Source organism: Fundulus heteroclitus, chromosome 1 (genome assembly GCF_011125445.2).
Source record: "Fundulus heteroclitus isolate FHET01 chromosome 1, MU-UCD_Fhet_4.1, whole genome shotgun sequence".
NCBI lineage: Eukaryota > Metazoa > Chordata > Actinopteri > Cyprinodontiformes > Fundulidae > Fundulus > Fundulus heteroclitus.
Window position 1 is genome coordinate 34,201,700 of NC_046361.1, and position 23,604 is coordinate 34,225,303.

Genomic DNA, 23,604 nt, shown 5'->3' on the forward strand with positions numbered 1-23,604 from the left:
AATAATTTTTTTAAATTAAAGTCTGATACATGCGTGTTGTTACAAAAGCATAAATTTGCACCTATAAATAAAACTCAGTGCAACCAATTCTGGTCACATGTTATGCAATAAATGTGTATATTAATGAAGACCAAGGAACACAGCAGACAGGCCGGAGATAATGTGGAATAACTCTAAATCCGTGCAAGGAAATAAGATCCTAAGCCTAGCAGATCCCAGGGAGCGTTGTTCACTTCATCATCCATAAATTTAGAGAGTATGGCTGAACTGCAAGCCTGCTACAACATAGCCGTCTACCACCGGCCCGGCAGGGCGAGAATTTATCAGAGAAATAGCAAAAAGGCTCATGGTAACTCCTGGGGAGTTGCACAGATCCATAGCTCAATAATCTCCTGACAGGTTAACTATCAGTTCTACACTGGAGGAGACACAAGACTGTTGACAGAAGTCCGGTTTACAGTTAGCGGACACAGCAAGCACCTGGAAAAGGATGTCCTGCTCAGAGTCCGAAGTTGAACTTTTCAGCCTACATGCAACAAACTATGTGACTGAACTAACACTGCGCGTCGTCTGGAAAACACATTTCCTGCAGTGAAACATGGTGGTGGCAGCATCATACTGGGGGGACGCTTTTCTTCAGCATGGCCAAGGAGGCTGAACCAAGCTGATGGGAAAACATGCAGCCGGCCTATAACGGAGCGGTTTACCTCAAAGCAAATGCAGACCAAAATACGGCCGAGAATCTGTGGCGAGACTTAACGTTCACAGAGTCTCTCCATTGAATCTCACTGAGTTTAAAATATTTGTATAAGAAGAATGTGCAAAATATCCAGTAATCAGGGCTTGCCGCTGTAATTGCGAAATGTGGTTCGACATAGATTCAATTTTAAACTGCCTGGATCAAAAAATGAACTTGGACAAAACATGAACAGTGTGGTCATTTTCCTTCCACTTCACAACCATGCACAATTTCTGTTTCGCTGACTCCATCAAAGAAAATAAGTATGTTAAAGTACGCGTTCGTGAAAAATAAAATGTAAAAGGTCAAGGCGTTTTAAAGCTTTTGTCAAGCACTCAGCCTCTCTACCCTATAGTTCAGCAGGCTTAAATTAAATCATCTGCAGTTTGTGTGAGAAAACACACAAAGAACACCGTCTCACTGACAAACACTGAGCGTACTTTGGACATGGAGGGAGGCCCGGGCCGTGTGCTCGCCGTGCGTGTTCAGGGCCCTGCAGGTGTACTCCCCCTCATCAGCCCGATCCACAGCTGGGAATGTGAGGATGCCGTTTCTTATCACAGCTCTGGGACTCATCCTGTTCCCTGGACCACCTGTAACCATCACATAATTGAGCCCTGTAGACACAGATGTCTGTCAAGCTGTAAATGTTTTTTTTTTTTTTTTTACAAAGAATCAGAAACGGGCTTTCCCAAGACAAAACCGAACATCCAAAACAGTCTCTAAACTAAGCTCTAACTGGTCATACCGATCCATTCGATAGCCGGCGTTGGGTTTCCAGTCACTGTGCAGCGAAACTCTGCCCGCTGGCCCAGCGGGACGTTTAGCACCGAGGGGGTGATAGTGGCGATAGGTTGGGCCCCCTCTGCGGCTACAGAAGGAATAAGGCAGTGAAACAGAGCTCTAATGTAGAGACATGCGGTCAGAAAGTAAAACATGACAACATAGACTGGTTTCAGCGCAGAGATAAAGTCTAACAGGAGCGACTACGGAATTATGGTAAATTAGGAGTCAATTTGATCTTTGGGAAGTGATCTTTCAGAGAGACACGGCTATCACCCCCCCATTCTTGGCCGTGGAGAATCTTGCTGTGTCCAAAACAGATGAGGTGTGTGAGGCACTCCTTGGCATTGCCTCTTGCCACATTTCTCTCCCTGCAAGAGCTTGGCTCGTTTTTACGTTCACTTGAACATTCGAGGTTGACGGAGCTATAAGGAAAGGCCGGTTTCAGTGCAGTGGGATCTGTCTGAGCGGGCTAAAAACCCATGAGACTGGTACGGCCTCTGCTAAGCTTCGACTGTGTGACCCTAATGGCACGTCCAATCCAGCCTAGAAGCACAATTCAATGTTTTTTTTTAATTTTGGATAATGCACCGCGGACATTTATTGGCACACCTGGTAAAAATGTGTGAATAGTCCTTTCTTTGCTGTAGCATCATTTTACACAAACCATCTCTAATCCCCAGTCAGAGGAGGCAGATGACCGTTCACACTGAGCCTGGTTCTGCTGGAGGTTTTTCCTTCCCGTTAAAGGGGAGTTTTCCTCTCCACTGTCGCTTCATGCTTGCTCAGCATGAGGGATTGCTGCAAAGCCATCAACAATGCAGAATAGTTAGTCTTAATAGCCACTCGCATTGACTTTCTTTACCAAAGAAAGTTCCCCTGGCACAGCAGTTCTGGATTTAGCTATGTCTTTAGGCTGAACGGAGCCATTGATTAATGTTGCTCAACGTGTTTGTGTTCAGCCTCTCGGTGCCTTTGAACCGTCACTCATGGAGCAATCGCCGCCATTAGATCGGTGTAGTTTTTGTCTACACTTCTCTTTTTCTAAAATCTTGCCCAATCTTTCTGTGTTATTCTTTCTTTGATGACAAAACCATTGTTGCCAGTAGCTTTGTTTTCTCTCTCTCTCTCTTTTTTTATAGACAGTGTGTCTAGCTCAATAATTGTGTGTTCAGCTGTGTGTATTTCCTGGATGGGTAGCTAACTGTTGAAGCTATGGGTGGCATTACCTCGGTGTACTTTTTGTTTTTGTTTCTATTGGGAAGCACTCTTGAAACAGTGATTTTCTGTTTTTTTCTTTTTTTCGTGTCTGCTTCCTGCCCTCTCAATCCCTGGTTGGTAGCAGCAGATATTGCTCATATTGAACTTGAGTCTGCTGGAAACGTCTATAGTGTTAAAGTAATTGGTTTCTATGATATTGTCACATGCTTGCTAAGGATGAGGGATTGCTGCCCAGTAAATGAACTGATGCAATGGCCTGTGTTATATATGTGTAACCAAATGCTGTTGAATGATCAGCTGAATTTGAATGTACTGCATTGTGGTCTGGATTAAATTGGACGGTATGCAGCTGTATTTTATTTGATTGGAACATTTGATCGAATTGAAGTAAACTGGAGTGATTTGTATTGTCCAACGCTTTGGACTCTGTTTAACTGAATATGAATTAGATCTGTTTGCAATACATTAGAAAACGTAATTGAATTGAATTATTCATCTTGTTGATATATTACATTTAGACTGAATTCAATTTGATGGATTTAAAGGTCATGTTCACCTTACAGATATTAATAGTATTAGTGTGCTGAATAGAGAAAAGGCAAAATATTAAATCATAAAACATTTTTACCTAATAAAAATGCTTCAGGGGAGTTGCACAGATCCATAGCTCAATAATCTCCTCACAGGTTAACTATCAGTTCTACACTGGAAGAGACACAAGACTGTTGACAGAAGTCCGGTTTACAGTTAGCGGACACAGCAAGCACCTGGAAAAGGATGTCCTGCTCAGAGTCCGTAATTTAACTTTTCAGCCTACATGAAACAAACTATGTGACTGAACTAACACTGCGCGTCGTCTGGAAAACACATTTCCTGCAGTGAAACATGGTGGTGGCAGCATCATACTGGGGGGACGCTTTTCTTCAGCATGGCCAAGGAGGCTGAACCGAGCTGATGGGAAAACATGCAGCCGGCTTATAACGGAGCGGTTTACCTCAAAGCAAATGCAGACCAAAATACGGCCGAGAATCTGTGGCGAGACTTAATGTTCAGAGTCTCTCCTTGAATCTCACTGAGTTTAAAATATTTGTATAAGAAGAATGTGCAAAATATCCAGTAACCAGGGCTTGCCGCTGTAATTGCGAAATGTGGTTCGACATAGATTCAATTTTAAACTGCCTGGATCAGAAAATGAACTTGGACAAAACATGAACAGTGTGGTCATTTTCCTTCCACTTCACAACCATGCACAATTTCTGTTTCGCTGACTCCATCAAAGAAAATAAGTATGTTAAAGTATGCGTTCGTGAAAAATAAAATGTAAAAGGTCAAGGCGTTTTAAAGCTTTTGTCAAGCACTCAGCTTCTCTACCCTGTAGTTCAGCAGGCTTAAATTAAATCATCTGCAGTTTTTGTGAGAAAACACACAAAGACCACCGTCTCACTGACAAACACTGAGCGTACTTTGGACATGGAGGGAGGCCCGGGCCGTGTGCTCGCCGTGCGTGTTCAGGGCCCTGCAGGTGTACTCCCCCTCATCAGCCCGATCCACAGCTGGGAATGTGAGGATGCCGTTTCTTATCACAGCTCTGGGACTCATCCTGTTCCCTGGACCACCTGTAACCATCACATAATTGAGCCCTGTAGACACAGATGTCTGTCAAGCTGTAAATGTTTTTTTTTTTTTTTTTTTTTTTTACAAAGAATCAGAAACGGGCTTTCCCAAGACAAAACCGAACATCCAAAACAGTCTCTAAACTAAGCTCTAACTGGTCATACCGATCCATTCGATAGCCGGCATCGGGTTTCCAGTCACTGTGCAGCGAAACTCTGCCCGCTGGCCCAGCGGGACGTTTAGCACCGAGGGGGTGATAGTGGCGATAGGTTGGGCCCCCTCTGCGGCTACAGAAGGAATAAGGCAGTGAAACAGAGCTCTAATGTAGAGACATGCGGTCAGAAAGTAAAACATGACAACATAGACTGGTTTCAGTGCAGAGATAAAGTCTAACAGGAGCGACTACGGAATTATGGTACATTAGGAGTCAATTTGATCTTTGGGAAGTGATCTTTCAGAGAGACACGGCTATCACCCCCCTCCACCGCCCCTATTCTTGGCCGTGAAGAATCTTGCTGTGGCCAAAACAGATGAGGTGTGTGAGGCACTCCTTGGCATTGCCTCTTGCCACATTTCTCTCTGCAAGAGCTTGGCTCGTTTTTACGTTCACTTCAACATTCAAGGTTCACGGAGCTATAAGGAAAGGCCGGTTTCAGTGCAGTGGGATCTGTCTGAGCGGGCTAAAACCCATGAGACTGGTGCTGTCTGCTAAGCTTCAACTGTGTGACCCTAATGGAACGTCCAATCCAGCCTAGAAGCACAATTCAATGTTTTTTTATTTTATTTTGGATAATGCACCGCGGACATTTATTGGCACACCTGGTAAAAATGTGTGAATAGTCCTTTCTTTGCTGTAGCATCATTTTACACAAACCATCTCTAATCCCCAGTCAGAGGAGGCAGATGACCGTTCACACTGAGCCTGGTTCTGCTGAAGGTTTTTCCTTCCCGTTAAAGGGGAGTTTTCCTCTCCACTGTTGCTTCATGCTTGCTCAGCATGAGGGATTGCTGCAAAGCCATCAACAATGCAGACGACTGTCCACTGAGGCTGTACGCTCTTTCAGCCTTGATGCAACCTGCTGGGTTTCCTTAGAGAGGAAACGTTTTGACCAACCTGTCTGATTTGATTGAATTTGACTTTGTTATGTGCCTTGACTGTTTCCTCTTTCCACAACCTAGATCATCCAGCGTCCCCTCTTGTGTGCTCTTCTCCTCAGTTCAACCTGCAGGTTTTCTGTAGGTTTTACGTCTGTTAACTGAAATGTTTGAAGGTGGATTTTGTGTTGGTTGGACCATTTCTGCATTGTTCAGCTCATAGCTTGTAAAACATTATGTTGCTGAAAGACGTGGAGACTCAATTTTGGTTTTCTGGCAAAGATCATTCAGTCTAAAATGTTTTGCCAGGGCTTGTGGAAGAAATACAGGCCTACGGGATGAAAGATCCTCCCCATGCCAAACACATTTTATCACCTTAGAAACACATCCAAAGTCTGATCCCTCAGATCCCCCTCAACCCTGCGCAGACAAACAAGTTTTAGCAAATCAATCCCATCCTAAAGTCTCTACACTAATTTCCAGCTTAACAAAGACTTGAAGATTTTAGGACTTATTAAATCTTTCATTGGAATTCCAATGTGTCAGATACAGTCATTTAATATACTGTTTTCCACACAGATTGTTAAGGTTTCAAACTAAAAGACCAAAAGGCATACCTGGAATAAACTTAAGAACAGCTCTTTGAGTCATTAAGGTCCGGTTCCCCGGAAGGCTTTTATTACAGTGTCTTGCTTTTAAAGCAATTTTCACAGCCTTTTTCTTATACTCCTCATTTTCTGTCCTTAATTATTTCTAATGGTTGTTTCTATTTTAAAATGTATATTTTTTTTAGCTTATTGAGAATATGAAAGTTATACGAAATGTGTTCTATAAAAATGTCTAATCTTTCCATTTGCTTATTGCTTGTTTTATTGCAAACACAACTGAAGAGTTCGAGATGGGGAAAAAAATTAATCTTTGTCTCATATGACCAAAGCACACAGTTAAAACCAAAGTTACAGTAGTTTAGCAAAATCAACATGTTTACATTTTGATGGTGGGACAGAAAAGGATACAGACAAGGACGCCGTCTCTCCCAAACTGCTTGGCATGTGAATAGTATACAATAATGGTGATGGAGGCTTGATAAACCCCAAGATGCCAGTCTTAGATAATATGTTCTAGATGTTTTAATGACTCCCACAATCCACATGTTAATGAGAGGTGGCAGGATCAACGCTGGTCCTCATTGGGGCTATGTCTCATGTCATTATAGCCCAAGGAAAGAGAAGCTCATGGAGTACTGCAGTAAATAGAAATCCCTTTAAACTCTTATCAACCTAAAACAACTGTAATAATAAATCTTTGCTTATGTTGTTGGAATACTATTTTTGCACGTCTTTACCAGGTGTGCCAATGTGGAGGGGGCTGTGTTCAAATACAAATGCAGCAATGCTAAAATTTTCTGTTTGACAAGTTGGGTTTACATAATGAACCATTTTAGGTCACGAACCAAAGGACCGGAAAAATTGGCCCGTTGGAACGGTGGCAAGGTCTGTAACTAATGTTGGCCAAAAAACATCTAGTTTTTGATAAATAATAACACAAAACTAGTCCAGTTCAGCTGTATTGCTCTCCCGTGGCTGGTTCTGGACACAGGGTGAAACCGAGGGTTAATTGCTACTTAATGTTTGATGCCATTTCATTTTCCCCGCTTTAACGTACCTACCTTCAATCTTGGTATTCATTCACTGTAACATTTAAAATACATGTTGAAGGGAGATTTTTGCAAGTGCAAACACCAGTCTGAAAAACACATTCAACCGTGATGCAAAGAAAAAGCAATGGGATGTATTGAGCACAGTTATGATGTTTGAAGCCCAGAGGACAGCACGTTTCCTGGAAAGATATGAGGGAGGTGCAATGAGAAAGGGGTGAATGATCAAGAAATGTGACATCTTCTAGTTCATTTCAAAAAAGCATCCAAGAGCCCATAAAGTTTGACAGCATTTCCCAAAAAAAGAGCCCAATACAGACTGTGTAGCACAGAGGGAACATTCAGAAAGATGGAAAATAGGATTGACCTTCATGAGGAGGTGCCCATAAATATTTACATGCACTTTTCCCTGCAGTGATGGACCAGGATGAACCCAAAGAGGAAGATGGTGATTAGTAATGCTCATGTACAATTACGTTTGACTCTATAAAAACACAAAGGTCCATTTTTTATATCTAAATTTAGCTCAACGGGCTGAAGAGTGGCAACAGGACAGCACCGACGCTCCAGACTTCAGCGCAGTTTTGCCTGGTTTCGGGACCTTGTGATTGGCCAATTGTACATGGGCATCAGCAGGCCACAAGTGTCCATGCTGTGCAAGACGAGTGCATGCATGACATAAGGAGGGAGAGTTGTGTCCGACCAGTGAGGAAACATCACAGACTTACGCTTTCTGTGTCCTTCAAACATTTCATAGGCTGTGTAAAACATCTGAGTCTGTGAGGCCTCTGGAGACGGAGGGAGGAGGGAGGGAGGGGGGACAGGTAAACTGATCGGTCAGCTCTTCAAATCAACTTTTACTGTACCTCCAGTCACCCAAAGAGACGCTTACAGTACATCCTTCTCCACACATGGGCTGCTGTGATTTTTTTGTTGTCGGTAGAATCGACTCCCATAACACACCACACACAGCAAAACAGGCTTTAAATCATGAACCTTTTATCTGGCACCACTTTGACGCCATTGTTCTAAGACTATTTTGCGATGGTCATGCTCCACTTCATAATGATCTGAAACTATTGCACAGCTGTTTCCTTTGTTTCTATCTGTAGAAAGTATCCCTGGGCAAGTGCTTCAGTGTTTAGCTGCCTTAGTCATTGATGGAGCTCCTGCTGCAGTCTTTGTTTTTCTATCCACAGAAAGTTTTTCTGAGGTCAGCTGGGTTTTCTTCCTAGACAACTACTGCTGCCATTAGCTTTGTGTATTGGTTTTCCTCTGAAAGTATTCCTGGCTCACCACTTCAACATTTGCCTATATGCTCCTTTTCAGTGGCATTGCTGAAGGTTTTACTGCCGCAACTTTGTAGTCTTTATATTTTTTCTTTTTTTTTAGCTGCGTCTCTCGCTAAGATTGAGCCATTAACAGAATAGTTAGTCATAATAGCCACTCGCTTTGATTTTTTTTATCAAAGAAAGTTCCCCTGGCACAGCAGTTCTGGATTTAGCTATGTCTTTAGGCTGAACGGAGCTATTGATTAATGTTATTAGCTTTTCCTCGCTTTTCTGTAGAAAGTAAGAGTTGCTCAACGTGTTTGTGTTCAGCCTCTCGGTGCCTCTGAACCGTCGCTCATGGAGCAATCGCCGCCATTAGATCGGTGTAGTTTTTGTCTACACTTCTCTTTTTCTAAAATCTTGCCCAATCTTTCTGTGTTGTTGTGTTGTTTTTTCTTTGATGACAGAACCATTGTTGCCAGTAGCTTTGTTTTCTCTCTCTCTCTTTTTTTATAGACAGTGTGTCTAGCTCAATAATTGTGTGTTCAGCTGTGTTTATTTCCTGGATGGGTAGCTAACTGTTGAAGCTATGGGTGGCATTACCTCTGTGTACTTTTTGTTTTTGTTTCTATTGGGACGTACTCCTGAAACAGTGATCTTCTGTTTTGTTTTTTCGTGTCTGCTTCCTGCCCTCTCAATCCCTGGTTGGTAGCAGCAGATATTGCTCATACTGAACTTGAGTCAGCTGGAAATGTCTATAGTGTTAAAGTAATTGGTTTCTATGATATGGTCACATGCTTGCTAAGAATGAGGGATTGCTGCCCAGTAAATGAACTGATGCAATGGCCTCGGCTGTATTATATATGTGTAACCAAATGCTGTTGAATGATCAGCTGAATTTGAATGTACTGCATTGTGGTCTGGATTAAATTGGATGGTATGCAGCTGTATTTTATTTGATTGGAACATTTGATCGAATTGAAGTAAACTGGAGTGATTTGTATTGACCAACACTTTGGACTCTATTTAATTGAATATGAATTAGACCTGTTTGCAATACATTAGAATTTGAATTATTCATCTTGTTGATATATTACATTTAGCTTGAATTTAATTTGATGGATTTAAAGGTCATGTTCACCTTACAGATATTAATAGTATTAGTGTGCTGAATAGAGAAAAGGCAAAATATTAAATCATAAAACATTTTTACCTAATAAGAATGCTTCAGTTTACTTGACATGACAAGATGCACAAAAATACACATTTAGTTGCTGCAGGAGCTGCGTAGCAACTAAAAGAGAACAGCTCCTTATTAGCCATGCAGGTTAGTAGCAAAAAGCAGTCGTAGACAATAAAACGCTACTAAAAAGACATACAGCTTGTGGTTAAAGACGACACAGCCCAATTCACAAATGTACAAATCATTTTGGTCTGTTGTTATTTTAATTCATTGCTTCTTTATCACAAAATATTTTCACAGTTAAGGATATAAATACATTAAAAGGTGACCGTGTACATTGCATTTTTTTTTTGCGTCATTTTAACAGAAATATCCGCAATCATACAAATCAATGGAATTGAACACAGGAAAAAAAAATGCACTGATGGTTAACAAGGTGATTAAAAATATTTTCTTATAAATGAACAATATGTAAACACACTGAATACAAGTTAACGGCATATACATGGACAAAATAACTCCAAGCTTTTTTATTTTTAAGGTTATGATTGCAATCTTTTAAAAGTAAATAATCTTACAACATTGTCCGTTGTGAATAAAAAACATATACCTGCTGCTGTATAGCCACAAATACAGATTTTAATACTTTTTCCTGTATTTATAATTATATTTTAGCTATTCAACCTGGGAATTGAATACAAAAATGTTATAAACAGAGCTTTCTTTCTGTAAATTATAGTGCCTTGGAAACGTCTTGATACCATTAGAACTTTTCTGTATTTCTTCACATTAAAACCACAAACAAAAAAGTACTTTTTTTGCATTTTATGTGGGAGACCAAAACTAAATGGTTTAAAAAACACCTGAAAAATCTCATGGATGCCGTTGCTATGATATCACTAAATAAAAACCTTCAAAGGAGACCTAGCATCATGGAGACCGAGGGACACACCGCAGCAGTCAGGGATTACGTTTTTGAGAGGTTTAAAGCTGAATAAGGTGGTGAAACAATATCCCAAACTCATAACATCGCACTGCTCAATCCATCACCCAGAAATGTAAAGAGGATTGCACGACTTGAAACCTATCAGGTTACGGCTTTCCACGTAAACTGACAGGCCAGGCAGGAGAACAATAAACAGAGAACCGGTCCAGAGGCCAGTGTTAATCTGGAGGAGCTTCAGAAATCCACAGATCAGTTAGTAGAACCTGCACTCAAATGCAGCCACTATGGAAGAGTGGCAAGAAAAATAGCATAGTTCAAAGAAAGCAAAAAGAAGTCAGTTTTAAAGTTTGATCATGTAGGATGGCCAAAGCCCAACTTCTTCCAGGTGTGGCGTAAAGCTGACACTACACATCAGGGAACACAAACCTGTTTGACACTGGGAGCTACTTCATTGGTACTGCGTGATACAAAGGGCTACCTGTGGCCTTAGAACTGGATGTAACGTTACGTAATATAAACATGTTTTTAATGCTTTTGTCATTTCAAATCTATGTAAATACAACTACGATTAAAAGGAAGCGCAACTGAATAAAATAACATATTAGATGCAGATCACTGGAGGGTTGTGCTATTTTTTAAAGACATGGTTTTTGAACACATGGTCCTTGGGGGCTTGGGGGCACCATGTTGGTGACCCCTGCTATACATCCTATAAACACCATCTCCATGGTGAAACATGGTGGTGGCGACATCATGCTGCGGGGATGTTTTTTTCTTTTAGAAAGGACATGGAAGCAGGTCAAAGTTGAAGGCAAGACGAATTGAGCCACATACAGAAAATCACTGAAGGGAAGGTTGTGTGTTCCAGCGAGACAGCAACTCTAACCAACATTTAAATTAGAGTCTCTGTCAACTGCTCAAAGTATATTATTCAAAGATACTTTTTAATCTAATCTGACAGTCAGACATAGAATCAAATAGTCTGGAATTGAGGTATCAGAATGAGAATAGGGCTGGAAGATATGGAAAAAAAGCATATTGATAAAATATAAATCATTGATCGATATTATAATTATTAATTATATTTTAAGTGCAGCCATAGACATTTTATGCTGTTCTTTAGAAACATATTTTTGATAAAGAACACTGAATTCAAACTCAACCCTTTAATCAACCAACTTTTTACCAAAACTGAATACGGAAGCGTATTGCTGCCACTGGACAAAATATTTTTTTGTTGCTTATCTTGTATAAACATGATAATTATCTTGTATAAACGTGATCTTATCTTGTATAAACATGATAATTATCTTGTAAAAACGTGATAATTATCTTGTATAAACGTGATAATTATCTTGTATAAACGTGATAAATATCTTGTATAAACGTGATAATTATCTTGTATAAACGTGAAAATTATCTTGTATAAACGTGATAATTATCTTGTATAAACGTGAAAATTATCTTGTAAAAACGTGATAACTTATCCAGATGGTGGCGCTAGTATGCTTTTAGTCTGACTCATTTAAGACGAAGAAGAAGCATGTCCGTCATCTACTCGAGAACTAAAATGGCAAATTTATGGAAATGGATCAAGTTTTACTTTATGCTCGCTGGTATCACCTTATTTTCAACGGAAATACGGAGACAGTGAGTGGCGGTTTTCCGTGCGAGACGTCCGATACGTCACTTCCTGTTACTGGCGAGTCAGCTGGACAGCGACTCGCGCAGCTAATTCGTACCAAATTACTCGTCTTTATGATTTCATGGAAGGCCGGGATCGTTTGTCCGGTTAGAGGCTGTCATGATAATGGGTGTAAACGAAAGGTTTATGTGGAGCAGGAGTGTTTTAATCATCGACCGCGTACAAGAGCTGTAGATACCAGGCGCCCTACTTTCTTCACCCCCAGCCGAAGAATGAGATATCCCTCCGCCTGTGGCTAAAAGTTGTAAATTTGAAGAAACCACCGAAACAATGATATGTTTGTTCTTTTAATTTCCTGGACAAAATACCGATAGAAGACCACACGATGCCAGAAAAGTGGCCAGGCTACGAAGTTCCATTAAAATCTCTGTGGAGACGTCAAGAGGGCAGCAGACAGGTAAGCTTGGGAAGTGTACAGTGTTTACGTTTGTGTCACTCTTGATAAAACATATGCTTTCACATTAAGACAGCCGTGTTTTAGCTTTGTTCTGTCTGTCAATTATTATCTGAATATTTTTCATCTCTGCACGAGGTTTTTGGGGTTCCGTTTGTAAAGTTATACAATGAGAGATTTACAGCAAAATATTTAGCCTGTCATATGACATAAAAGGCAGGGTTCATTATTCATATTTTTGTTATTCATAAATCTATAAATAAGTCACAGTTCCCAGTTTAATATTTAAATAACAAGCTTAATATTTAGCTCCAAAATAAACGTCTAGTTTGTAAGCTAAACATTTAATTTGGAGTTCAATATTTCATTTGAAAACTAAATGCTTGGTTTGCATCTTAATATATAGTTTACAATCTAAACATTTAGCTGTGTAATTAAATATTTAGTTTGGAACGGTGACATTTATAAAATGTATAAAACCCATTTTTTCCTCTTATAGAACCCAAACTATTGCTGTTATATCTTGACTGTGTAACCTTACCAATGGTATCCCAGCATAGACTGTTTGTAAAAACTAGAAGGAATATGTGATATGAATATTTGAATGAGTATGAGTTATGATGCAGGTGGTGCTCTATTAGCTTGGTGTTAACATAGTTTTAAGTAGTCTTGATATGTTTTATGCTGTTTGCTAAACTGATTGTGGTCTTGTGCGGTCTTGTTTTTGACAGATGACTGCCGCTGTGATGCAGAGGCTGACCGGACCGCTCCATAATCAGAGTCACCTATGCAGAAAGATGCTAATACTACAGGCACCGAAGGATCACACCTAGGAGAAGAGAAGAACAGTGCATGTGTACTCCTCTGGCATACCAGAGGAGTGTCTCTGACACATGGAAGAACACATAATGTATTTGCTGGCCACTCATATTTCAGATATATTACCTGTCCAGGTGTACCCTGCCTCTCGCCATTGACTGCTGGAGATAGGCACCAGCACCCCTCGCCATCCCAACAAGGATAAGGGTGTAGGAAAATGGATGGTAATAAATTAGTACAAAAAGTATGAATAATGTTTTTATTTTTCTAATCAACAGATTGTGCAGCTTTTTAAGATAAAAGTCTGATCTTTTGTTCATTGATGCTGTTTAAGGTCATTCAAGTTTGGGTAATGTTCTCTCAAAACACCACCTCTTCCTGTCTGTGGATGTGAGCACACCATTCTATAACAGTCTAATCTTGAATGGCAAGTTGGATAAGTACATCAGGAAGATAAGTAGAAAAATATGGACGGTTTATAGTTGTCACTACAAACTATCCATATTTTATATAAATATGATGACACCAAGTACTGTAATATAAATAAAAAAATAACTGTTCCTTTAACTTTGTTAAAAGGTGCAGTTTGCCGTGGCCAAAGGTCTGACTGGATTGTCCTGAACAGATGAGCTGTGCCGTCCCCAAAAGGCTGAATGATGGATGTTTCCTGCACCACAAGAATTAAATGGCCTACAAATATGCCATAAGTGAAATGTACTACATTTAATGTAAACAAATTGCATTAATTAAATAAATGAAATACTCTTATCTTTTTGTCAGTTTATGTACATAAGAAACACTTTAGCATTTACATATGCTTAGGACAACATCCACTTGATCTAAATATGAATGAATGCAAATTACATTAGCAAGTGAAATAGATTGGAAACTTTAATAATAGACATTTAGTTGGACAGAATTTATGTATATGTAAACATTTAAATGGTCTAAAACTAAGGATATACAATACTTGAAAAGTTTTGAAAAATTAAAAGTAATTCCAAAATGTAAAACCTCAAGGTGCTACACAAAGAAATATTTAAAAGCAGAAATCCAAAACACATTCTAGTGTATTATAATTGCACTGATTTACAGTATAATATAACTAATCAGGATCTTTTTGACATGTAAACTTCTCCGCTCAATCAGCATCCTCGTGGATGATCTCCTGCATGTTCTAAGGGGCTGCACGGACGAAAGATTTTGTCCATTTTATTTACCAAGTTGAGAGTTACAGTCTGGGAGATTATTGTCAAAACTCTGAGCCTCCTGATAACTCTTTCCACATGTATGTGGACATTTGCAATCCTCCTTGCTGCAGTTACATCCTCATCCGACAACTGCCCTCCTTTTATGGGTGAATGCTGGTAGAACAAGGTTAAATTTCCTCTCAAACAGCAGATCTCAGATGGTAAAGCCTCTGTCTGCCGTCACTTCATCACCAGGACAAAGGCACTCGAGAAGTCAGTGTTTTCCCTGCCACATGCACTGTTCTTCTCTTCTCCTAGGTGTGATCCTTCGGTGCCTGTAGTATTAGCATCTTTCTGCATAGGTGACTCTGATTATGGAGCGGTCCGGTCAGCCTCTGCATCACAGCGGCAGTCATCTGTCAAAAACAAGACCGCACAAGACCACAATCAGTTTAGCAAACAGCATAAAACATATCAAGACTACTTAAAACTATGTTAACACCAAGCTAATAGAGCACCACCTGCATCATAACTCATACTCATTCAAATATTCATATCACATATTCCTTCTAGTTTTTACAAACAGTCTATGCTGGGATACCATTGGTAAGGTTACACAGTCAAGATATAACAGCAATAGTTTGGGTTCTATAAGAGGAAAAAATGGGTTTTATACATTTTATAAATGTCACCGTTCCAAACTAAATATTTAATTACACAGCTAAATGTTTAGATTGTAAACTATATATTAAGATGCAAACCAAGCATTTAGTTTTCAAATGAAATATTGAACTCCAAATTAAATGTTTAGCTTACAAACTAGACGTTTATTTTGGAGCTAAATATTAAGCTTGTTATTTAAATATTAAACTGGGAACTGTGACTTATTTATAGATTTATGAATAACAAAAATATGAATAATGAACCCTGCCTTTTATGTCATATGACAGGCTAAATATTTTGCTGTAAATCTCTCATTGTATAACTTTACAAACGGAACCCCAAAAACCTCGTGCAGAGATGAAAAATATTCAGATAATAATTGACAGACAGAACAAAGCTAAAACACGGCTGTCTTAATGTGAAAGCATATGTTTTATCAAGAGTGACACAAACGTAAACACTGTACACTTCCCAAGCTTACCTGTCTGCTGCCCTCTTGACGTCTCCACAGAGATTTTAATGGAACTTCGTAGCCTGGCCACTTTTCTGGCATCGTGTGGTCTTCTATCGGTATTTTGTCCAGGAAATTAAAAGAACAAACATATCATTGTTTCGGTGGTTTCTTCAAATTTACAACTTTTAGCCACAGGCGGAGGGATATCTCATTCTTCGGCTGGGGGTGAAGAAAGTAGGGCGCCTGGTATCTACAGCTCTTGTACGCGGTCGATGATTAAAACACTCCTGCTCCACATAAACCTTTCGTTTACACCCATTATCATGACAGCCTCTAACCGGACAAACGATCCCGGCCTTCCATGAAATCATAAAGACGAGTAATTTGGTACGAATTAGCTGCGCGAGTCGCTGTCCAGCTGACTCGCCAGTAACAGGAAGTGACGTATCGGACGTCTCGCACGGAAAACCGCCACTCACTGTCTCCGTATTTCCGTTGAAAATAAGGTGATACCAGCGAGCATAAAGTAAAACTTGATCCATTTCCATAAATTTGCCATTTTAGTTCTCGAGTAGATGACGGACATGCTTCTTCTTCGTCTTAAATGAGTCAGACTAAAAGCATACTAGCGCCACCATCTGGATAAGTTATCACGTTTTTACAAGATAATTTTCACGTTTATACAAGATAATTATCACGTTTATACAAGATAATTTTCACGTTTATACAAGATAATTATCACGTTTATACAAGATATTTATCACGTTTATACAAGATAATTATCACGTTTATACAAGATAATTATCACGTTTATACAAGATAATTATCACGTTTTTACAAGATAATTATCATGTTTATACAAGATAAGATCACGTTTATACAAGATAATTATCATGTTTATACAAGATAAGCAACAAAAAAAATATTTTGTCCAGTGGCAGCAATACGCTTCCGTAACTGAAAGTAATTTAAAAAAAAATGAAAAAGAACATGTGCTCTCTGAACTCTTTGAAGGGGGCGGGGCTTGGTGACAGAGGTTCCTGGGTCTGTTTGTGATTGGTTGGGAGGATGTAATGACTGTAATATTAACCTACATGATAGGCTAGAATGCAAAAGGAAGGAAGACTGTTATTCTACTGAACTTTTTACTGACCTTTTTTTTCTATTATCAATATTCATCTATCGATCGATATACATTGTCATTGAATTATTGTCCAGCCCTAAAATGAGAATTTTGTCTCTTTTTGCAAAGGCGTAAGTGACATGGCCCAAAGGTTTTTGCGGCTGCAATTGCAGCTAAAGGTGGATTCAGAAAGTTTTCACTCAAGGGCGCTGAAAAGAAAATGAACGCCACATTTTTCACATTTCTATTTATAAATCAATGTTAAAATCACATATCCTTTGGTTGGTCTTTCACACAAAATCCCAATAAAACACCTTAAAGCTTGTGGTTGTAAAGTGACAAAATTCGAAGGGTATGAATCATTTTACAAGGCACAGTTTTGCAGCAGCATAACTACTACCTGGCTAATAGCACCAACATGCTTAGTGACATTCAATTTCAGGTAAGGCTGAGTTAAAAAAAAACAGGTGTTTGTTTCCGAAAGGAACACTGGAAGTAACGGAACAGCGCACAAAGGAACAAAACAAGAAAAAGCCATCGATTCCCATCTTAAGGCAGTTGAACTGAAGTTGTCCGGATATCAGGCGCACAGTTACTTATCCCACCGTGGCATTTGCATTTCATCCCATCGTGGCACACCCCGCTCAGGCCAGAGGAGCTCAGGGTTAAAAAGATACCAAAGTATCCAGCCCCCGGGATAGTAGCACCAAGGCAAAGATCCATCAGTGATCAAGAAGCAACCGAACCACCACCGATTAGTTCAACCAAAGAGAAAAATATAAACCCGCCGTAGCTCCAGCACAGAGTTGGCAGAAAAGCTTCTACTTACAAACCCGACGTCTGGGAGCTCATCCGTGTGCCGTTTGAGCACACTCTGTGTACTCGACCACAGATGTTGCAGAATGATTCATTTATTGTTGTTAATATCTAAACCCACAAGCTGTACTTCTTCATTAGACGTCCGTGAAACTCAAGGTCACATAAGACAAACGTGGGAGGAAGTTAGAGTAATGAAATACCAAAGAAGAGAGCTAGATTGGGAGTTTGATATTAAAGTACAAAAACGACAGCTGAGAGCAGAAGCTCTGGGTGTTAGACTGATGTGTTGTTAGCCAAGCGATCGACGTTTAACGTATAACGACAAACACATTAAAACAGCCATGCATGCATCATTCCAAGCAGAAGGGAGGGGTTTATACTCAGGGCGGGACACTACAGAGGTGAGAGCTGCCGAGCAGAAGCGGGGGTGAGGATGATGGGAAGTGGAATGCCGTGCCGGAGGATCACAAACCTGGCACGTAGAGGACGGCACTACTTTCGTCCATGGCAAACATGTTGGAGCCCGTGCAAACGTAGACGCCCGCGTCCTCGGGCTGGACGTTCTGAATCGTCAGGATGCCGTTAAAGTCCGTGGCCCGGTTGGGAAGCTTCCTGTTACCCTTCCTGGTCCACACCAGTGTGTATGCCGGCGACTGCGAAGAGGAGACCAGAGAAGACGGGCAAATCGGTCACAGCAAACTCAAGGACAATGTCGGCTTTGTGCCTGGTCATTTTGTATTTTTAAATAACAAATTAACAAGCATTTAGATTTTTCTTGCTCTGTTATTGGAGGAGAGGACAGATGTCAGTCACTGTTTACGGGCTTGTTTTTACTGCGATAGGAAACTCCTGCATCTGAATTAACTTGAATATCAGTAACAAAGGTACACTATTTCAGTAATTCAGTTCAAAATATTAAACTACAGATAATACAGATTCACTGCACATAATTATATACAGTATATTCAAGAATTGATTTCTGTTAACGTTGATAACTATGCTTTAAGACAACTGATACCAAAAACTGTCTACTCTGAAAACTAAGTGTTTTTCATTGAAGGGGAGTTTTCCTCTCCACTGTCGCTAAATGCATGCTCGGTATGAGGGATTGCTGCAAAGTCAACGACACAATGCAGGAGACTGTGCACTGTGGCTCTATGCTCACCCAGGAGGAGTGAATTCTGCAAGAGAATGACTGGATGCAATCAGCTGGGTTCCCTTAGATAGAAAACCTTTAACTAGCCTGTTTGGATTAATTTTTTGAATTGACTTTGTAAAGCGCCTTGAGATGACATGTGCTGTGAATTGGCACTATATGAATAAACTGATAAGAATCACCTATTGTTGTCATGAATTAGGCAAATGTTTTGAGGAACGGAACTTATGGTGCAAGTCATATGTAATAATCAATTAAATTAACAGATATACAGATCATACTTGACATACTGTACTTATATATACTGGATATCATAAATCAATATGACTTTTACTCTCTGATTTAATTTACTGAATTAAATTAACTTTCTCATGGTATTCCGATTTCTTGAAAAGCATCTATAAATGGTCAAACATGGACTTAAGTAATGAGCGCATAACATTCAAATGGTCTGAGCTTGGTGCTCACCTTCCATGATCTCTTTACATCATTTATCTGTTTGAAGACAAGTAAGTACCTGACAGCTGAGGCTGTATTTGTTGTATGAGACATAAAACTGTAACAATGTGTGTGATCATTGTAAAGGAGAGAATTCCATGACCTACTAAAGCTTGATTCAAACCGTTTTTTTTTTGTTTTTTTTACCAAAAGTGCACTTTTCATAGTTCATACAAAGTTGTATATTTAATCATTTTAAATTCTATAAATGCACTTTGAAACATCAGTTAAGCACTGATCAACTCTGTTAGACACACATTGTTTGTGTTAAAGAAGCTATACCTGGATTCTTTTTAAGAAATGTGCTGTTTATACAGTGTATTATGAGTCTAAAGACGTAATTTGCTGATAACTGATGAATTGATTGCGTGAGGCTGCTTTTAGTGGGAATAAGCAGGGAACTGAGGACAACCCCGGACGACTTTTCTCTGCCAATGGCACAATGAGGGCTGTTCACATGAGAAAACGTGAACGGTCAACAGGTTAAAACTAATGGTTAAAACTAAACTGTTTTCCGCACCCATTTGCCGGATCAGGGATAGCTCCTTTAAGTCAATGTCTTTAACATTAAATGCAGGGTAAGCACCATTGTGCCTCAGATTGCCAATCACTGCATTTAAAGTCGCAGGAGCTCCTAAAAATCAGGATGCAAACAGCAGTTACCTTGCTCCTGGCGGTACAGATGAAGTTAACGGTGGACCCGACCCTCACAGTCTGAGATTTAGGCTCTTCAACCGTCACCTCAATGGGTTTAGCTGGACCACCTGAAGGAATGAATACACAACGGGTCACAATGATTGATAAAATGATGATATAAACCCTCTGTCTGAAGGGTTAGGATTAATTTACTTGGCAACAGCTTGCATTGGGTCTGATTGCTATGAAGGCTCATTTAATTACATGCAAAGCTAAAAATTTACATAGTTACAAAAAACTTATTGGCACTTCATCTGAGCATTGCAACGAAATGATCTGCTGGAAACATTTAAGTTATCTTATTGTTGTAATGAAGTCAGTGTTTTGATTTTGATCTCCAATGTGTCAGAGGAAATGGTAGAAGTCTTGAAAAAGAAAGGTTGAGACTGTAAACAAAGATGCTTCACATATATTTATGTATTCTTCCATGAAAGCCTTTAAAAACGTCCAAATCTTCATCACTCAACACCAGTATATCATAACACACTTGAAAAAAAATCTGGTCAAAGTGAAGCATCAAACCTCGCAAAAAATAAATAAAGGCAGAAAATTGTTTTCAGGAAACTCTTGGCCAAGACTGTATACGCTGCACTGATAGGGGACTTGGTTAAAACCAGGGCGGCCCCCACACCCACCTGTGACAATAATCTCAGCGTGGCTCCGGTTGGAGCTGCGCAGGTCTCGGCAGGTGCAGATGTAGATGCCAGCGTCGCTTGGCTGGACGCTAGAGAAGTGCAGCTCTGCCCCTGTGAACAGAAATGGGTAATATGAAGCTCAAGTCTTCATATCATATCACACCTTTTTATTTTACTAATAAGATGTGCCAAACTAGACTTGGGCTTGTTATGTATGAAGTTGTACAGAGGTTGTAAAAAGTTCCAGTTTAATCAGGTAATTTTTCCATTATACCATTCCTAAAGTTGAAAGTCCTATCAAAGAGATTAATTTGAAAGAGATGTAGGAAGCAACATTTTCAATGGCTGCATGGATTCAGAGTAGTGTATGTCTGCCCATCCCCCGCCTGTTGCTGCGCACTGTTGTAAGCAAGTTAAAACAATGCTGTAATCATTTTCTCTTGCTTACAATTCAGGAAAATTCAAAAGCTGCACATCAATCTAATGGCGTTTTAAAACTGAGGTATAAAGATATAATCTTTGGCACATTTAGTGTATTTACTTGTCAATCACTATTAAGATGAATGTTTTTTATTTTGTATTTTCAAAAGTTATCATTGCATCACTATAAATAAATGCAATTAGACCATATTAAAAAAAAATATTTGAAAGTGGTATGCAAGCACCATGAAAGTAAAACCATAGAGATTTCCCCCAAGCTTATAATACGGTAATAATCCATTTTGCGGTCCCAGTGGTGTCTAAACTTTTTATTCAGGGGCCACATATATATTTTCTTTTAGATAAAATCACATAAATAATTTTTTAAACAAAGTAGAAAAGAACAAATTATTCTTGGGCAATAATAGGCCCAAATATCTCAGATATTTACCTTAATAATAATAATAATAATAATAATAATAATAATATCAACAACAACAACAACAACAATAATAAAAGGTGCAAATATTAGTTCAATTGAATTTCTTTATTTTGTTGGTTTACAAAATATTTTTATCTTTCTTCAAAAACAATGGTTGTAATCAGCCAAGCTTATCTGAATAGGTGTGCCCAAGTTTATTTTTCAGTTAGAAGTTGCAGGATGCTCATGGCCCTACTTACCATATCAAAATAAAAGTGGAAAAAAGAAAATAAATACTTTATAATGGACCAATATTTTCCATTTAAGTCAATATCCATTTCTCACTAAATTCCCAAAACATTAAAAAGGTTTCCATCTACATCAGTCGTCCTGTGAGTAACTTGCCAGCTGTGGCGGTGGCTCCTGACTCCCACCCAATGATGAATTGGTGGGATGGACGAATGGATCTACATCATCTCTTACACGGCATAGTCCTGCTACCCCAGCAGCGCTAAAAACTTTCTAAAGAACTGCAGACAGCCTTGGCCATTGCCAGTTTCAGCTCCTTCCATCAGGCAGCAGATACAGCTCAGTGAGAGCCCGAACCTCTAGATTAAAAGGAACTGGTTTGTTTTTTTCCTAGAGTCATTGTGGCAGTAAATACACAGAAAACGTCATGGAAATAAGTCTACAATGTCTAATTTTAATCAGGCATTTATCTGTTTATCTAACTCTATTTTGTATTCATTTTCTTCAGCAATTACGGTTTATACATACTGTCTATGTAAGTATTGTGTGAAGTTGACATGCACTGAAGGATCAGCACACTTCGATTTATTGAAGCTTGCTATCAGTTAAAATAAAGCCATTCATTCATTCAAGTACCATTTTGCTAGAGGACCAAATTTCTACCATTCTTTAACTTTGGTTGAGGGCCACACAGAATAACTCCAAGGACACCCGTCCCTTATACCAAACTGGAATGAAACATGACATGGAGCATCTCTCACACACGCCTTCCCGCACCTTGTCTGCGTCTCTCGGCTCTGCTGGAGATGGGCTGTCCATCCTGTCTGGACCAGTAGAAGTGGTGCGGAGGAGACCCAGAGACCTGACAGCGCAGCATGACGGAGCTCCCCTGTGTCGCCACAAACCTCTCTGGAAAAACTTTCACCTCCAGGTGGGCTGCTGCTGCAAAATGCAACAATTGTGTTAAAATAGCTGTGGAGATTTAAGAGAATAATAAAAAAAAAGGATCCACTGTCTAGCTTTCTAACTTCATCAGGAATACATACACTGCAAAAACGGAACTAAAAATAAGTAATATTTTCCTAAAATGAGTGTATCTGTCCTTGGTTTGAGCAGGTAAATAAGATGATCTGCCAACGGAATAAGATTTTTGCACTTAAAATAGGAACAACTCATCTCCATCATCTTATTTCGAGTGCAGGATGTCTATTTATCTTATTTTAGGGGTCAAAATACTCATTCTATTGGCAGATAATATTATTTACCTGCTCAAATCTAGGACAAAAACACAAATTTTAAGAACGTTTTACTTATTTTTAGATCCGTTTTTGCAGTGTAGATTTCTTACTATTGAAAATCAGCATTTTACATTACCGTCATTTGGACGACACCTTTCTCTCTCCTGTGGGTTGCCAACATATCCTGTATCACAACTATTAGGGATAAAAGAAAAACTGTTTTTGCTGATATACTAGCACAAAAAAAAGCCCTTCTTTCATTAGAATCATTAAAAACAGTTGCTTTAAATTTTCTCGATGTCGGAAAGAGGAGCTGCCTCACCGTTCACAGTACTGGCCAGTATAGCCAGGCTGGCAGGAAGTGCACTGGTAGTCTCCACCACCGAGGCTCTCACAGGTAGGGGAGAACCTGCCACACAAGTTACACACAAAAGTTAAAAACAACCAGAAAAATGATCCGTATCTGGGCCAAAAAAATATATAAGGTCATATCAAACTCAGAGTGTGCAATATTCATATCGCAAAGGACTGTTTGGAGGAGCAATAATTGTTGGCTAATATATTCCAAAGGTTATGATCTTGAATTTATTCCTAATGCCAATGTAATATTTAGGC

The 23,604-nt window shown here is 39.4% G+C and overlaps 1 protein-coding gene and 1 long non-coding RNA gene across 22 annotated transcripts in view; one reads left to right on the forward strand and one right to left on the reverse strand.

Annotated features, from left to right (window-relative positions):
• hspg2 (heparan sulfate proteoglycan 2) overlaps positions 1-23,604 on the reverse strand; it is a 165,131-nt gene that overhangs the window by 39,047 nt on the left and 102,480 nt on the right. For 16 of the 19 annotated variants that reach the window (XM_036141530.1, XM_036141541.1, XM_036141523.1 and 13 more), the window contains 11 exons: positions 23,312-23,398; positions 23,126-23,184; positions 22,529-22,693; positions 20,662-20,772; positions 19,994-20,094; positions 18,149-18,329; positions 7,838-7,897; positions 4,522-4,644; positions 4,207-4,359; positions 1,488-1,610; positions 1,180-1,332 (listed from right to left, as the gene is read on the reverse strand). In XM_036141530.1, coding sequence (XP_035997423.1) covers positions 1,180-1,332; positions 1,488-1,610; positions 4,207-4,359; positions 4,522-4,644; positions 7,838-7,897; positions 18,149-18,329; positions 19,994-20,094; positions 20,662-20,772; positions 22,529-22,693; positions 23,126-23,184; positions 23,312-23,398 — 1,316 coding nt within the window. The remainder of the gene's footprint in view (positions 1-1,179; positions 1,333-1,487; positions 1,611-4,206; positions 4,360-4,521; positions 4,645-7,837; positions 7,898-18,148; positions 18,330-19,993; positions 20,095-20,661; positions 20,773-22,528; positions 22,694-23,125; positions 23,185-23,311; positions 23,399-23,604) is intronic. The other 3 variants (XM_021323026.2, XM_036141543.1, XM_021323024.2) reach the window with 3 other exon arrangements.
• On the forward strand, positions 11,909-14,195 carry LOC118564206. 3 transcript variants are annotated; one of them, XR_004931723.1, is made up of 3 exons: positions 11,909-12,611; positions 13,340-13,651; positions 13,762-14,195. It is a non-coding gene; the product is annotated as an uncharacterized LOC118564206 (long non-coding RNA). The 3 variants fall into 3 exon arrangements; XR_004931722.1 differs by having other exon boundaries at positions 11,910-12,611; positions 13,340-13,671; XR_004931717.1 differs by having other exon boundaries at positions 12,064-12,611; positions 13,340-14,195.